This window comes from Zophobas morio, unplaced genomic scaffold (genome assembly GCF_036711695.1).
Source record: "Zophobas morio isolate AGI-343-1 ecotype UQ-CSIRO unplaced genomic scaffold, CSIRO_AGI_Zmor_V1 ptg000059l, whole genome shotgun sequence".
Lineage (NCBI taxonomy): Eukaryota > Metazoa > Arthropoda > Insecta > Coleoptera > Tenebrionidae > Zophobas > Zophobas morio.
Genome location: NW_026972164.1, coordinates 323,938 through 338,088, shown reverse-complemented (window position 1 = coordinate 338,088; position 14,151 = coordinate 323,938). Strand labels below are relative to the sequence as shown.

The window sequence follows — 14,151 nt, the reverse complement described above, 5'->3', positions numbered from 1 at the left end:
ACATATAGAATTGATAATTAAAAACAGCACAACTAATTGTTATGGTGTAATTTTTATTATACTTGAAAATAATGATCATATTATTCTCTAAAATTCCTAATGTTTGTTTCCCAATTTAATACTTTTCTGATCTCTTTTTTGCAGCCACAACGATACTTAAAATAATTTTATAGGCTTTTGGAATATTTTATGAGCTTCAAAATAATAATTTTATAATTAAAAAAATTTAATTTTTATTTATTTATTTAAGCAGTTTCTAACTCTGACTTCTGTTCAATATATTACATTCAAAGTGTTCTAAAACTTCAGTTATAAAAAAAGCAAGAAATATAATCAATTAGTCGACTAAAGTTATTCAAATGTTATTTAGAAGTACTTAAAGCTTCCTATTTTTATTTGGCCCCCTAATCTCTACTCAAAAGCATGGTCGAATTTCTATTTAACATAAGATTTATGTTTTCAATAAAATCCCGAGTATTTAATAAAGGTGTAAAACTAATTTTACTTACAATTTATTTATATACAAGATATATGAATTTGTATTTTCAGTAATCGCTTGCTTTTAATTACAGCAAATCCTACAAATAGCGTAAGTTAACGTTTTCAAATATCATAGGAAGAACAAGGTTTTATTTTTCTACAAAAGACAAAAAAATCCTGTAAGAAAAAGCAAATAAGGTGTATTACAACTTTTTTGAAATTGTCAGTTTTTTTTTACTTTTCAGAAGCCTTAGCAAAATAAAAACTAGGCGGTCATACAACGTTCTGGTAGTACAATGCAAAGTAAAAAAGTAAAAAAAAAACTTAAGCCTTGATTTTCACATTAAATATTAATATGTACATTCGTCAAAGGATAACTACTTTAATAATAAGTTATTATATATATAATATTCTGCCAGAAAGTTGCATATTAGTAAGAGACAGTGGAAAACTTCAGACTACTTTAAATTTTGCGGAAATTAAATTATTTTATAGAAATCTTGTAAACGTATAGGTTATCAACTTCTAAGCAATCTATAAGAAAAATAAAGAAAACCCGTTTTTTAAAGTGACTACAGTAGACAGAATAACGTAAATTGTGTATACAAGTTAAAGCTTTAAATATAATTACTGTTAAATGTAAATAAATATTGTAAGAAAGAGATGAACTGTAAAACTTGGTTACAACGTATTTTATAATATAAAACGTACAAAGTAAAAACTAAACGAACAATTCCATTTCTTTTTTAAAAACAAAATTTTCATAACAATTAATTGTAAAACTCGACTGTATCATAATTTATAAATTGAGCGTACAAATTAAAAAATTATATTTATAGGGCGATGAGCTGTAAAGTAGATACTGTAGAAAGTACCGTTATACATGAAAGTGAATAAATATTTCAAGGAAGTGCGAGAATTGTACAATACCCCCTTTTCCTTGCCACCCGCGCTGGTCGCATTTACAAAGGTTTTTTATAGATTTTTAAGGTGCTCATGTATTACTTTATACAAATATATTTTGTATGCACGTTTTCTTTTCTTATCTTTTTAAACTACCACCTTAATAATTTTAACGCTTAATTTATTTTTTAATAATAATTCCGCTCCACGAAAGTTAAAACTAACATGGAGGATGTCCAGACCAGACATAATCGCCTGAGGGACCAGTTTACTGAATTTTTGGATTCTGATGAAGTAAGTTTTTTTCCTAGAACAGACTTTCCTTCTTTTACAAGGATCATATAGCCGCTAATAAACTTAATTACATACTTTACTTTGAAAATTTATCATATGGAAAATTTTAAATAAAGCGGGAAAGACATATAGTTAGGCGTACGTTGTTTACGCAAAAGTAATATTTTTAATTATTTATTGCTTTATATATACTATTTAAATATTATGATAAGCATAAGAACAACATAAGCCAAATTTTTAAATACTTTTTAACTTTTTTAACTAACCAGCTTCACTATAAAGAAAAGATTGAAGACTTAATCGAAAGCCGCCAAAAGAGATTGATAATTTCTATAGACGACTTACGCCACGTAGACAGCGAACTGGCTTCAAAGTTTACCAGTTTTTTTTTGACAAATTTTTTAACGTCAATAATTTTCCTTAACAGTTTAATTCAGAATCCCGTCGATTATGTTCCGCCCTTTCAAATTGCTTTAGAAAAAATAGTGGAGAAAATAGATTATGAGACATCTAAAACAGTTTGTTATTATAAATTTATATAATTTTTTCAATGTAAACTCAATTTTATATTATTTCTTAATTTATTAGAACTATTTAATTGGTTTTTGCGGTAATTTTGGTGCTAATCATATGACCCCACGCAATTTACTTGCATCTTTTTTCGGCCAGCTGATATGCCTGGAAGGGATTGTTACCAGATGTACTTTTTGTCGTTCTTTTACTTTTTTTCATTTTATTAATTTATTATATTATTATTTTCTACTAATAATATAAAAATTAATTTTTACATTTAAATGTTTATATCATTTGTTTATTTATCCATTTTTTATTAAAATTGTAAACTCCTAAGAAATGCTGGAAATGCGTATTTACCCATCCAATTGCTACGCATTAAACTTTATTTTTTATTTATTTACTGAAGGTTACGAGCTCCGTTGCAAAGTGATCAAAAGTGTTCATTACTGCAAAGCCACTAACGACCAGTTCATCCGAAATTACTCGGATTTAGTTTCCCTGTCTGGCAAGAAAACGGCTACCGTTTACCCTAAAACGGTTATAGATTTTTTAATCTTCGCATCTTTTTCTTTTAGTGTAATTGCTTTTGGAAATTTATTTTTTAGGATGACGCTGGAAATCCCCTCACCACCGAATTTGGACTGTCGGTTTACGAAGACTATCAGCGAGTGACCATTCAGGAGATGCCAGAACGGACGCCTGCCGGCCAGCTGCCCCGCTCTATTGATGTCATACTTTCCTGCGATCTTGTGGATAAGCTTAAGGTTGCTACTTTTTTCCGTTATTTTTTTCAATTTATTTATACTTGCCTGAGCATTTAATTTTTTTTCTACAAGCCGGGCGATCGCGCTAGAGTGTTTGGGATCTACCGAGCGCTTCCTTCAAAGTCTGGAGGGAGCACCAGCGGCATCTTTAAGTGGGCTTTTTTTTTAAGTGCTTATCACCGAAAATATTTATTTCCAATTCGACGGTGTATGTTTTATTGATCTGTAGAAGTGTAATCATCGCGAATCATTTGGAGCTTTTAGTCTCGACCGGCAGTAAAATACAGCTCAGTCAAAACGATCTTCGTCTTATAAAAAAGTTTGCTAGCACTTATAAAGGAAAGGTCGCCTTTTTTCAAAAAAGAAAAAATCTATAAAGATTGTGTTTGTAGGTATTTCATAAACTTGCAATGGCTATTGCGCCGTCTATATACGGACACGAATATATCAAACGTGCGATATTGTGCCAGCTTATTGGCGGCCTGGAAAAAAATCTGGAAAATGGAACTCACATTCGTGGAGACCTGAATATTCTTCTCGTTGGAGATCCGTCCACGGCGAAGTCTCAGGTGTACACTTCTTGGCTCTTATTATTATTATTATTATCATTATGAATATTATTATTATTATTAATATCTACGCAACATAATCTTAACTCTGTGCCTGGTTAGCTGCTCCGGTCGGCAATGACCATTGCACCACTCTCCATTGCAACTACTGGAAGAGGGTCTTCCGGGGTCGGATTGACCGCCGCTGTCTTGACGGACAAAGACACCGGAGAGAAACGCCTTGAGGCGGGCGCCATGGTTCTGGGAGACCGTGGGCTCGTGTGCATCGATGAATTCGATAAAATGAGCGATGCTGACCGCGTGGGTACGCAAGTCACTTGGTTTGGCCACCTGCATTTATCTTCATTTTTACTTCCTTTTTTTCCACGCCTCGCGCAGCCATTCACGAGGTTATGGAACAGCAGACGGTCACTATCAATAAAGCCGGAATCCACATTGCTCTTAACGCCCGCTGTAGCGTATTGGCGGCTGCGAATCCCGTTTACGGCCAATACCGAACTGATCTTTCCGTCATGGTAGCTTTCATATATTTTTGTGAGCGGTTGCGCTTTTTATAGAAAAAGCGTAGGAAAACGTGGCGCTTCCCGACTCTCTTTTGTCTCGTTTCGACTTCCTCTTTATAATCCTCGATGAAATCGACCCGATATTGGACAGAAAGGTCGCCGAGCACGTATTGCTAAATCACTTGTACCGACCCGCCAACGAACCTGACGGTTTTGTGGATTCCGCTTTTGTTTTTGGTCGGTTTTCATTGGCTGATAGTACCTTTGAGACGGGTGCGATGAACTTGCTATTAGGCTGCAACTTTTTAACGAAAGTCGATAGCGAATCAGAAGGCGATGATGAGGACGAAAGTTGGGTGTATGCTAAGCACAACGTAAAGCTTAGGGGTCCCTTAAAGTCGCTTAACGATCGAATCGTGAGCACCTCCTTTTTGAAAAAATATTTGTATCGTTTTTTCATTAATAACTGCGTTTCCAGCCATATTTAGTAATGAAATCCTTCTCTACCAAACGTAACATTTAGATATTACGCGAAACTGAAGATCAAACCTTTGCTTTCGTCGTCCGCATGCCGTTTTATATGCCAGTCGTACGCGTCGTTACGGGACAATAGGCGTTTAAAGGTCAGCTTTCTATTCGTCAATTCGCTGCCTATTACCTTTTAAAAAAAAACTTTACTCTCCAATAGACACTTCCTATTACTGCGCGCACGCTTGAGACGCTGATTCGGTTGTCTACCTCGATTGCTAAACTGCGCTTAAGCCCGACCGTTTCGAAGCGGGATGCGAGTCAAGCGCTCGACCTTCTGCATTTCGCTTTGTACGGGGAGGAGGCATCTGTCGAGCTTAATAACGCTACTTTCCATGAAGGTTGTCTTCTTTATTTTTAGTGTGCATTGCCACAACAAATTTAAAGGAAGCAACATAACATTAGCTAAAGCACGTGCCAAACGGTATAGAAAGTCCGCTAAACGGCGTCTTAGTAAGGTTTTCTTCAAAAAACTTGGCTTCTGTTATATTGTTTTACGGAAATCAACCATTTTCAGCGCCTGGAGGAAAGAGGCGAAGAGGTGTCGGAAGTTAGTGACGAGATTTCGGACTCGGAAACCTCCGGTCGCACCAGTTCTTCGACCGCCTCCAGTAGCGACGAGGATTCTGGTAAGTCGGAGAATTGGCCTTTTTCTAGGTATTATTGACCCCTTCTTATACAGAAGAGGGTCAATCACAGTCAGATGACCTTACAGGAGCGAAGCGGCAGGCCTCTGAATCCCTACCATCCAGCAGGCGCCCTTCTTACTTTACTAAAATATACCTTATAGCTTGACTTTTTCTATATAGCTCGCCTCTGACTAAACGCAACAAGGAACATGTTTCTTATGAATCTCTACCACAAGAGCTCGTCTCTCGTTTCCACACTTTTCTTAGCGAAGCTCTTGAAGTTTACAACAGAAAGGTCATTTTTTTATTTTTTTTCTTTAAAGCTACGCCAAATGTTTAACAGGACCGTATCATCTTGGCGGCGGTTGGCCAACTTGGAGTGTCCGAGGCGGAAGCGGAAGCAATATTGATTCAAATGATGAAAGAAAGCAAAATATTTATTCACGGGAATGACGTTTTTCGTACTTAATTTAGGATAATTTCTCTTTAAAAGCGGATTTTTATTAAACAACTCCTTTTTTAACAAATGTAGATTTTATTTTGGGAAATCAATCTTCCTTTTTTCCAACGAGTTTGCCAGCGCTGTCAAGGGAGCTCTGGCCATCGCCCGGCTTTGCGCTCCCTCCCCAGTCGTAGCCGCCCGGGCGGGGGCGCTCTTCCACGCGACTCCCTGTGCCCTCTCCACGAAATTCCGGCTCCGCGTTGGTGCCCTCTACTAGCCATTTGCTGCATTAGAAAAAAAAGCGTGTCTAGAATTTTTCTAGAGGGCCGACTAAGACATAACAATAATATCGGCGTTTTCAGGAGTCGGCGGCCAGAGATTGAAGGGTAGAAATCTTCAAGATAGTAATAAAGATGGCCGGCGCAGATTCCAAGAGTATCACTGAGCACCGAGTGGCCTAAAAGCAGGCTGAGTCCTAGTAAAACCCATGGCAAGTATGGCGCTGTAAAAGTGAATCCCAGGAGGGAAAGTCGTATAAATCTGTTTCGCCTCCCCCAGAGATAAACAACCATGAAAGTCAAAGAGGGGCCCAAAAAAAGCACGGGGACTGCCGTGCTAATTATCTGAAGATCATAAGAAAAGTTACGAAGTTTTAATAGTAATAAAAAATACTAGAAGAAGCGCAGCGCCAAAACAGAGCATAAAGAGAAAATCGGCTGGATGGCCGCGGAAGGAGCCCTCCTCAAGCATCCTTGTGTATCTTACTCTATAAAAAGTCGTTATTACTTTAACATTTGAAGTATTATTTAGTTTATAAGGCGACATGCGAGTTCTTTAAGAATTAATTAAGTTAAAAGAATTTAAAAACTTAAAGGCAGTAATACTTAAAGTCAGTAATACACAAAAGTACATTTATAATATCTACACTAATGATTTGATCCGTTTAAAATTTTTTGGTAAAAAAAGTTTTAAAACTTACAAAAAGAATAAGTGAAAAAAAAACTCTAATCCAAATTGGCCGTAATAGAAAAAGTTAGTTAACAATCTCCAAACCTGTAAAAAAACTGAAACATTTATTGAGTTGAAAAATTGAAGGAAAGTAAGTACCTCCCCCGACCATATTTTATGCCAGTTTAAGTATAAGATAAAGGGATTAAGAATATCAAGTTGCTAATTATTATACAAAAAGTTTGTTAGAATAGCTTAAATTTTCAAAATATAACGTTAGCATTAAGCTCTTCGTGAAGTACTACGAGTGTTTATTAGCATGGACAAGTAAAAGGTTTAATGGAGATTATAATAAGGGGGAATTTTAACATTCACTACATACGCAAAGAAGTGAAGTACAAAAACATAAGGATGCGTAAGATCGTGTTATGGGAGGTAGTTCCCAGTAACTTTGAAGGATCCCGTCCATAAATACTAAATTTAATAATTCTTTAAAGCTGTCATGAAGTACTAAAGAAAAACTAAGTTTTAAAGTTTAAGTTATATGGTTTCAAAAAAAAAAAATTACTTTAAAGGAAGTCTAAATCTTAAAATACTCGAACTAAGTGGGTGCTCTTCTTTTCTGCCCGTTGTTCGAGCTCATACTACTGGCTATCGTTTTTTAACAGTTTAGGTGCGTACGAAGGAGCAAAAGCGTAGAGCAATAACAGGAATAAATAAGAAAGTTTGTTTTAATAAGTACCTCCTCCCTTTATATCATAGCTGATTTAATGTATACAAGAACAAAAGAATATATTTATCTACTCCTTTTCTTCCAAACATAAGATTATATTAACTTATTAAAATTTGAAGCTTAGTTGTTCAGAATTTATCTTTACGAACGGTTAATAATTTGATGTCGACAAGCTGGTTAAACTAACAAACTGCATAGCTTTTAAACGAAATACTTTTTTTCCTAGTTTAAGTTAAAAAACATTTAAAAAGTTGCTTAGTAACAACTTTGTTATATAATTTTTTATACTGCCTACTAAGTTTGCAATATGACGAGCTTGTGATGAGTATTTTTTTATTGATTCAAAAATAACAAGTTTTCATTTATCTTCTAAGTACTCGCTTGAGACCTGCCTTTTAAATTGGTATATGAAAAATTATAAAGCAATGTTGTGTTCTCTTAAAGTTGTTGCAGATTTAATTATTGGCAGAAAGCTAACTAATAATTACTTTTTATAGCTTTAAAACTTTAACCACAATAGTCTTTAGAAAAAATTTAGTTTTAATAACTGATTTAAATTAGTTTCATGTATAATATGTTAAGTCCTTTGATAACTCTAAAACGAAAAAAGGCTTAGTACGAGACACTTTTTTTTACCAAGTTCGTAGCTAAAAGTATGTGCTTAAAAAGTTTTTAACAGTCAGCTCATATTTTTTGATTTTGTTCGCAATTACTCACGTTACTTTTAACATTAATAAAAATATTATAAAATATTACGTTTAACATCTTAACAGTGGGGGAATTTAAGGGAGCCGTAAGTTGTATGTTCTCTTATTACTAGTTTTATCAGTTACAACTGTCAGCCAAAACAAAGATCTTAAATACAGGCCTACAGTAAATGGCAAGTCAATTAAAAGTAAAAATCAAATCTTAACTTAATAGTATTTAAAATGATAATAGTAGGTTGGCTTAGCCCCAATTTTTTAGGCTTATATTTAAAATATTATAAGATTAGATTTAGGCCAACTTTTAGGAAAAGAAATAATCTGAGCTAAATAAACTGTATAAGGGTTAAATATAAAAGAGCTATAAAAAGTATATAATGATAAATGAACCCAATGGTAAAGAAAGACTTGTAAGCCCAGCAGAATAAAATGAACTTTCTGCAACTTAAAGGAGGTAATACCATCCAATATAACGTCTTAAAAATAAATTTAATATTTAAAAAAAAATTAGTTATTTATTTAGCCAAGAGTTTTTACATATTTATAATTCCTTAACCCTTAATGGATAATCCATCCGCTATAGCTACGCTTTAATAAAAACAAAATCCCTTAAAAGTATATGTGTAGACTCATAATATCACTATACGGGGGTCGGGCTCCTCCTTTCTGGGTGGAAAGCTCAAAGTCGGCTGACCGTAGGACAGGCTGACGTCTCCAAGTGGTATTAGGTTCTTAGGCTGCCTCTCCCGGCGGAAATTTCTAGCGAATTTCATCACATTAGGCCAAATGGGGAGTCTAAGCCAGATATCTCCCGCTTTCCAGTCCTTCGAGAAAGTCATTATAGCTCTATAAAGAGCGTACACTGGCGCCCAACCTTCCACTGAAGGGCAGCAGAGCAGGGTTTCGGGATTTCAGATTAAGTGGTTTGTGGTTCCTTACGCCGGGCGGCCGTAGTATGCCGATGCCTGTTACAACCCAATCAGGTTCGTGGTAATTCCGCTTGTTTTTGGTGTTAAATTTTTTTTAAAAAATTGTATTTTCATGCTGTAAGTCGCGCTATAGGCAAAAGGAGATTTATTTTAACTTGAGATGCGCGGCTGTAAGACTAATTGTAATCAAAGTAGTAATGAATTAGGCAGCTTTACTGCTGCAAATTCAAAAGATTTAGAAAAACAATTTATTTCTATTATATCTATTTTTCAAATAGCAGAAAGCAAAGATGTTTTTAACCTTACCGAACCTCAACTAAAAAAGTGTTTAGGTTGGGTCGACTACAGCGAGAGGGTTTACTTTTGACTGTTGTATATTTTTTCTTTTCTTTAGGATTACAGTTCTTATTGTAGCTGTATTATATTCAAAATTAAGTTAACATTATCCAGCTCATAAAAGCCTCCTCTGATGGACCTTGTTGGGATTTCGTTTCTGAAACTTTTCATTCTATTCTTAAAAACGTAAAACCCCGCCTACGAAGGTTGAAAACTTTAAATCAATTAAAAGAAGCTCGTCTTTTATACTTGGAAACACTTTTAAAAAATGAACACTTTCCGTTTGCCTTGTGGAAAAATCTCGCACTGGCATTGAAAGAATGGGGCTTGAAAAATAACAAATTTCTTCAGGTTCATATTTTTTCTTAGATTTTTCTTATGAATTAAATGCAAAACTGAATAGTTAACAACTAGTCTCATAACGCTGCAAACTCAACTGCGATGCTTAAGAACTGTGTACAATAATCTTTTTGATAAACCAGCTACTTCAGGTTTTCTAATACTTGGAGGGCTAAACCAAACGAGTTTCGGCGTGTCTTTTAATAATAATAAGATTTTTTAATCCCCTTGCTTAATAAAAGTTTGCTAAGCTAATTCCCTTAAGAAAAATGCTTTTAAAAAATTTATATACTTATTGAAAACACGTGACTCAACTGTTTTAATTAATTAGAGATGCGAAAATACATGGCTCAATTAATTTATCACCAACTTCTTTCGGATTTTAAAAAAAATGAATTTCTAACTACTTCACCGCTTTTCGAAAAATTAAAAATTTTTTTAAAGATAAACACCGACGCGCTGGTATTTTTTTTAACATCAAACAAATTAATTCTTGTTTGACCACTGCTGTCGTAACAGTCGGTGGTCCTTATGGCCACCGCATTTGGAGTGGCCGAAGTTAATATTAAGAAGGAAGAAGCCACGTTTTCATTGGCTTTATGTAATTGGCTTACTAATTTAATTAAGGAAGAGCGTCTTGAAGAAATAATCTTAAACGACGAAGAAAGCGTAATAGTGTGCTGCAAAATCTCCGCTTTTCACCCCAATTTCGCTAAGGTAATCTGAAATTTTATCCTTTTTTTAAAAACTTTTTTAATATCTCTTTCTTTTCCCAAAGATTTGCGTTCGCTATCTCGCGGGGGTGATGGACGGGATGCGCGAAGGCTCACCCGACGACAAAAAAGTGCGGTAGTTCACATTAACAATCGTGCCAGATTAACTACTATTTTAACCCCTAAAAATTAGTAGAAAGCGAGAGGTTGAGATAGCCGAATTATATTTTTCAACGATGAAGGCGGGCGACTCGGTCAACACTTTAAAATTATTTATTTTTCCCAATTAAAAATAATTTAAAAATTAACACTAACAGAAATCACACGCCATCGTTAAGCAGGCAATAGACGAGTATTTCTCAACTCGTCCAGCAGATCTTTTATTATTCAGGAAGCGATGCCTTCTCAACGACGGCCCATAAAACAAACATAATATTAAAAACATTTCAGGAACAATCCTTTCACAATTTAAACTTGGCGGCCTTAAATTTTGTCTCGGGAGCGTTTTTCCTGTGCTTCAATTATTTTTATGATTAATTATAATTTTTTATAAAACCTAAATTACAAACAAAAAAGATACATCCACGTAGGCTTGCTCTCCTAATTTGGAAAAAAAAGCTGCCGAGGAGCCGTAGTGGAGCGTCTCGCCCTTTTTCCCCAATTTGGCGCTTTTCGTTTTACCTTCCAAACAAAAATGGGATTTAAATATTAATCACGTTCTCCCCAAGGTGAAAAAAAAAAATTGAAGCATGCCTTCGCGGATTTTTTTCAAAGCCTGTAGAGACTCGTACTTTTTAGCAGCGCTAATATTGATTCTAAAAATATATGTATTACTTAAAAGTGCGTAAAGCAGTAATGAAATAAACGGCTTACTTGGATTTCTTTTGCAGCGCCTCCTCACGAGCCTTTTGCTTTCGGCGCATCAGTTGCTTTTTTAGTCGCCTTTGACGATTACGTTCGGCTTTAGCTTTCTCGCCGGACGTCTTAAGCTAATCAAAAAAAAATTAAAAAAAAAAGTGAATATAGAGTCCGAAAGGGCGGAATTTTCAAGCTAACCTCATGTTTGTCCTTCGGAAGAATTTCTTCAGGCGCCAAATGCTGGGTGGTGCTTACGACGGCCGGAAGTACCTACGCGATTGACCGTCAGTGGGGACAAAGAGAGGGAAGGATGGACGGACGGACCTCTTCCATTTGGACGGACGGGGCGTTCACAATCACAACGGCTTCCTCTTTGGGCGGCTTCGGAGTGAAGCTGGCGTTCGTCAAGGCATCTAATTTGCGTGAAAGAGATTCGAACAATCTGGCTAACTCGTCGTATTTTTTATTCTTTTCTTGCTCAACAGCAGGCGTTACCGCCTTTTAGTTTTTTTTTATTATAATCAAATTTTAAAAAAAAAACATCTACCTGGAAAGTTTCCCTTTGATATTCCTGCTCGTAAATCTCGGCTAAGCTCAGCTTGCTTTTTTCCATATCAAGCACAATTTTCGGCTTATAATCTAAAAAAGTATTCTATAGAACGATTAAAAATATTAAAAACAAGATCGGACCGGAGACAGGAAGAGGATCTTTGCGTTGAACATCATCAAAAAGTAAATTTTGAATACGATACTTAATTTTTTGCTCTAAATTTAATGTAAACTCTTCTGTAATTTCGAGGGCCGGCTTGAGGGTAGTCTGGAAATCCAAGTCTTCAGCTAACAGGCTGTAAACTAAATTATTAGAACCGTAATTACTACAACAATCGGCAAAGCTAAAAACCTGTCTTTTCCTCTACTCTTTGCCGAAACTTCGCCGGAAAGCTGCCAACTTTTTCTCTTTAGATTCATCTCTTTGTCCAAAAATTATAAAAAGGGCTAACAACTTAAAGGGGAAAATTGCCTTCCAGATTGTGTATCGTTTCCTCGATTTTCTCTAACCGACTTTGATTTATAGAAATGGCGTCGTTAGTTTGCTCATTGCTTGTGGCAAACAACTCACGAGGTTTCTATAATTCATCGAATTAAAAGAATCAAACAAAATTATAGTAAAAAATAAATAGCATCAGACGTTGATTTTATACGTATCGCCGTCTAACTTGTCAAAACCGTCTTCCCCCCCGATTAACTCCTCTTTCTTTATATTTCCACTATCAGCTTCAGTTATCCTGAAGCAGGAATAAAGAAATTAAAAATCAAGAAGTCGATAGACAGATTCCTTTCGTCCCGGTAAAAGTTTATAGAATCGGATTGGTCTGGATTTTTATAGTCAATAAATAAATCAACATCCAAATCATCTAAACAAAATTTGATACATCAAAAGTTCGCGATACAGCGATGGCTAAACATCTGTACCATCAGGATCGCTATGTCTTAAAATATTTTTAGAATCTTTATCTTCCATTTCATCTAAAAACTCTTCAAGTTCCTGCAAAAACCACTCATAAAAATAAAAAAGTAAAACCTTAACTATGATAACCGAAACTTTAAAAAATTCATCATCCACAACAGAATTTTTTTTCTCTTTAATTTTTGTTTGAGAATTTATCTCTTCACTTTGTGTGTTTACAACGCTTTTCAAACTGTAACTTTCCTTTTTCCCTTTTTGTACGTCCGCAAGTGTTTTGGTAGAATCGGCATTTTCAGTCAAAGTTTTTTTTTTATTGATAAGCTCCAGCGTTTTATACTTTTTTCTTAAAAAATTCAAAACCCTAACATTCATTAGTTTAAGTTCCTCCCATATTTGATCCTAATTTAATTAAGTTGAATAAAATTAAACGTTACCATAAAAGCATTAACTGAGTACACTATTAAAATCCTTAATAATAAGTTCCTCAATGGGACAAAGCACGTTATTTTTAGGTTCCAACGATTTTGCACAGTCAAAAATTTGTTTAATTATTATTCTTAACTAGATTATAAATATAAATGTAAGGGCAAAAATAATAATTTAAAAATTTATATAATAAAACCTTTATATTGGTGGAATCCTCCGTAAAAAGAAAATTTTCAGGGGTATTGCATAGATTTAGAAAAAACCAAGAAAACTCTTCAGTTTTTAAGTTAATATTAAGGCTGTCTTTCCGCATGAAAAGTATAAAAAACGAACTATAAAGGTTTAAATTGGTTGTTTACGCAAAATTAAAATCTACTGTGCGAACCACGTGCTATAACATCAATAAACACAATTCGTCTGCAGTGAAGCACATGAGACACCAGAGCTGTGAATAACAATTTTAAGTTGTTTAAATAGTAAAAAATTATAAACCTGTAGTCTTGAATATTATCTTAATAATTACATGTAAGAAGTATAAAACAACTTTTACGTGGTCTCGTAGTGGGAGAAAATGTTACTTTATAAATTTTCTATAAAATTGGAGGTTTGAGGAGTCGCCTTGCTCTCCAACTACTACCAATTTTTTTTTAGATACGAAACTACAGCTCCAATTATATATAGAATCACAGAAAAAAGTTTTTCTGTTTTGGAAAGAGTAACAAGTCCCCAAGCGCAATAATACCAGAAAGTTCTAAATCCCGGTCTCTATACTCTTTAAACAGGGCGGCCCCGCTCTTCCTTATCTATTCCTCAAAAGTGCTTAATAGTTGTTCTCGCGTTGTATTTTCAATGTAGTTACCACAAATTCTTATATAGTTTCATTTTATATAAATGACGTCTTTAAAATTTCCCATTTTAATACTATCTCGCGTTCTTTTATAAGGTAAAGACTTTATTTTTAAAAATATGTTTGCACCGAGAGGTGCTTTTTCTTTTAAACTTAGTAAAGGTAGATGTCCTACTCGGAAAGCAAACTATTCTTTTTTAATTTGCTGTATTTAATTTTTCT

At 34.6% G+C, this 14,151-nt stretch overlaps 3 protein-coding genes across 3 annotated transcripts; 2 read left to right on the top strand and 1 right to left on the bottom strand.

Annotated features, from left to right (window-relative positions):
* Positions 1-1,520: 1,520 nt before the first annotated feature.
* LOC135143467 (DNA replication licensing factor MCM3-like) lies at positions 1,521-5,822 on the top strand. Its single transcript, XM_064075328.1, has 21 exons — positions 1,521-1,677; positions 1,947-2,050; positions 2,105-2,195; positions 2,266-2,377; positions 2,600-2,730; positions 2,799-2,957; positions 3,030-3,109; positions 3,187-3,301; positions 3,350-3,526; positions 3,629-3,830; positions 3,905-4,041; positions 4,095-4,266; positions 4,324-4,474; positions 4,553-4,652; positions 4,718-4,898; positions 4,963-5,015; positions 5,075-5,186; positions 5,240-5,312; positions 5,367-5,481; positions 5,530-5,647; positions 5,719-5,822. Exons 1-21 carry the CDS (start codon positions 1,609-1,611, stop codon positions 5,820-5,822), a joined length of 2,556 nt encoding a protein of 851 aa, XP_063931398.1. The 5' UTR covers positions 1,521-1,608.
* Positions 5,823-9,197: 3,375 nt separating this feature from the next.
* Positions 9,198-10,844, top strand: LOC135143473 (uncharacterized). The gene is made up of 8 exons (XM_064075337.1): positions 9,198-9,297; positions 9,393-9,629; positions 9,682-9,769; positions 9,949-10,079; positions 10,137-10,334; positions 10,396-10,466; positions 10,527-10,584; positions 10,648-10,844. The coding sequence occupies exons 4-8, from the start codon at positions 9,951-9,953 to the stop codon at positions 10,750-10,752; spliced, it is 561 nt and encodes a 186-aa protein (XP_063931407.1). The 5' UTR covers positions 9,198-9,297; positions 9,393-9,629; positions 9,682-9,769; positions 9,949-9,950; the 3' UTR covers positions 10,753-10,844.
* Positions 10,792-12,157, bottom strand: LOC135143466 (U3 small nucleolar ribonucleoprotein protein MPP10-like). The gene is made up of 9 exons (XM_064075327.1): positions 12,090-12,157; positions 11,879-12,033; positions 11,736-11,827; positions 11,513-11,686; positions 11,387-11,458; positions 11,204-11,319; positions 11,084-11,145; positions 10,911-11,011; positions 10,792-10,845 (listed from the first exon to the last, which is right to left on the bottom strand). Exons 1-9 carry the CDS (start codon positions 12,155-12,157, stop codon positions 10,792-10,794), a joined length of 894 nt encoding a protein of 297 aa, XP_063931397.1.
* Between the last annotated feature and the right edge of the window lie 1,994 nt (positions 12,158-14,151).

Coding starts and splice junctions, on each gene's coding strand:
- LOC135143473 (XM_064075337.1), top strand. CDS start 9,951: ATGCGAAAATACATGGCTCAATTAATTTATCACCAACTTCTTTCGGAT. Junction 10,080..10,136: donor AGATAAACACCGACGCGCTG/GTATTTTTTTTA, acceptor CTGTCGTAACAG/TCGGTGGTCCTTATGGCCAC. Junction 10,467..10,526: donor CCCGACGACAAAAAAGTGCG/GTAGTTCACATT, acceptor AAAAATTAGTAG/AAAGCGAGAGGTTGAGATAG.
- LOC135143467 (XM_064075328.1), top strand. CDS start 1,609: ATGGAGGATGTCCAGACCAGACATAATCGCCTGAGGGACCAGTTTACT. Junction 2,051..2,104: donor GACAGCGAACTGGCTTCAAA/GTTTACCAGTTT, acceptor TTTCCTTAACAG/TTTAATTCAGAATCCCGTCG. Junction 2,958..3,029: donor ATCTTGTGGATAAGCTTAAG/GTTGCTACTTTT, acceptor TTTTTCTACAAG/CCGGGCGATCGCGCTAGAGT.
- LOC135143466 (XM_064075327.1), bottom strand. CDS start 12,157: ATGAATCTAAAGAGAAAAAGTTGGCAGCTTTCCGGCGAAGTTTCGGCA. Junction 11,828..11,878: donor AGATCCTCTTCCTGTCTCCG/GTCCGATCTTGT, acceptor ATACTTTTTTAG/ATTATAAGCCGAAAATTGTG. Junction 11,320..11,386: donor TTCCGAAGGACAAACATGAG/GTTAGCTTGAAA, acceptor TTTTTTGATTAG/CTTAAGACGTCCGGCGAGAA.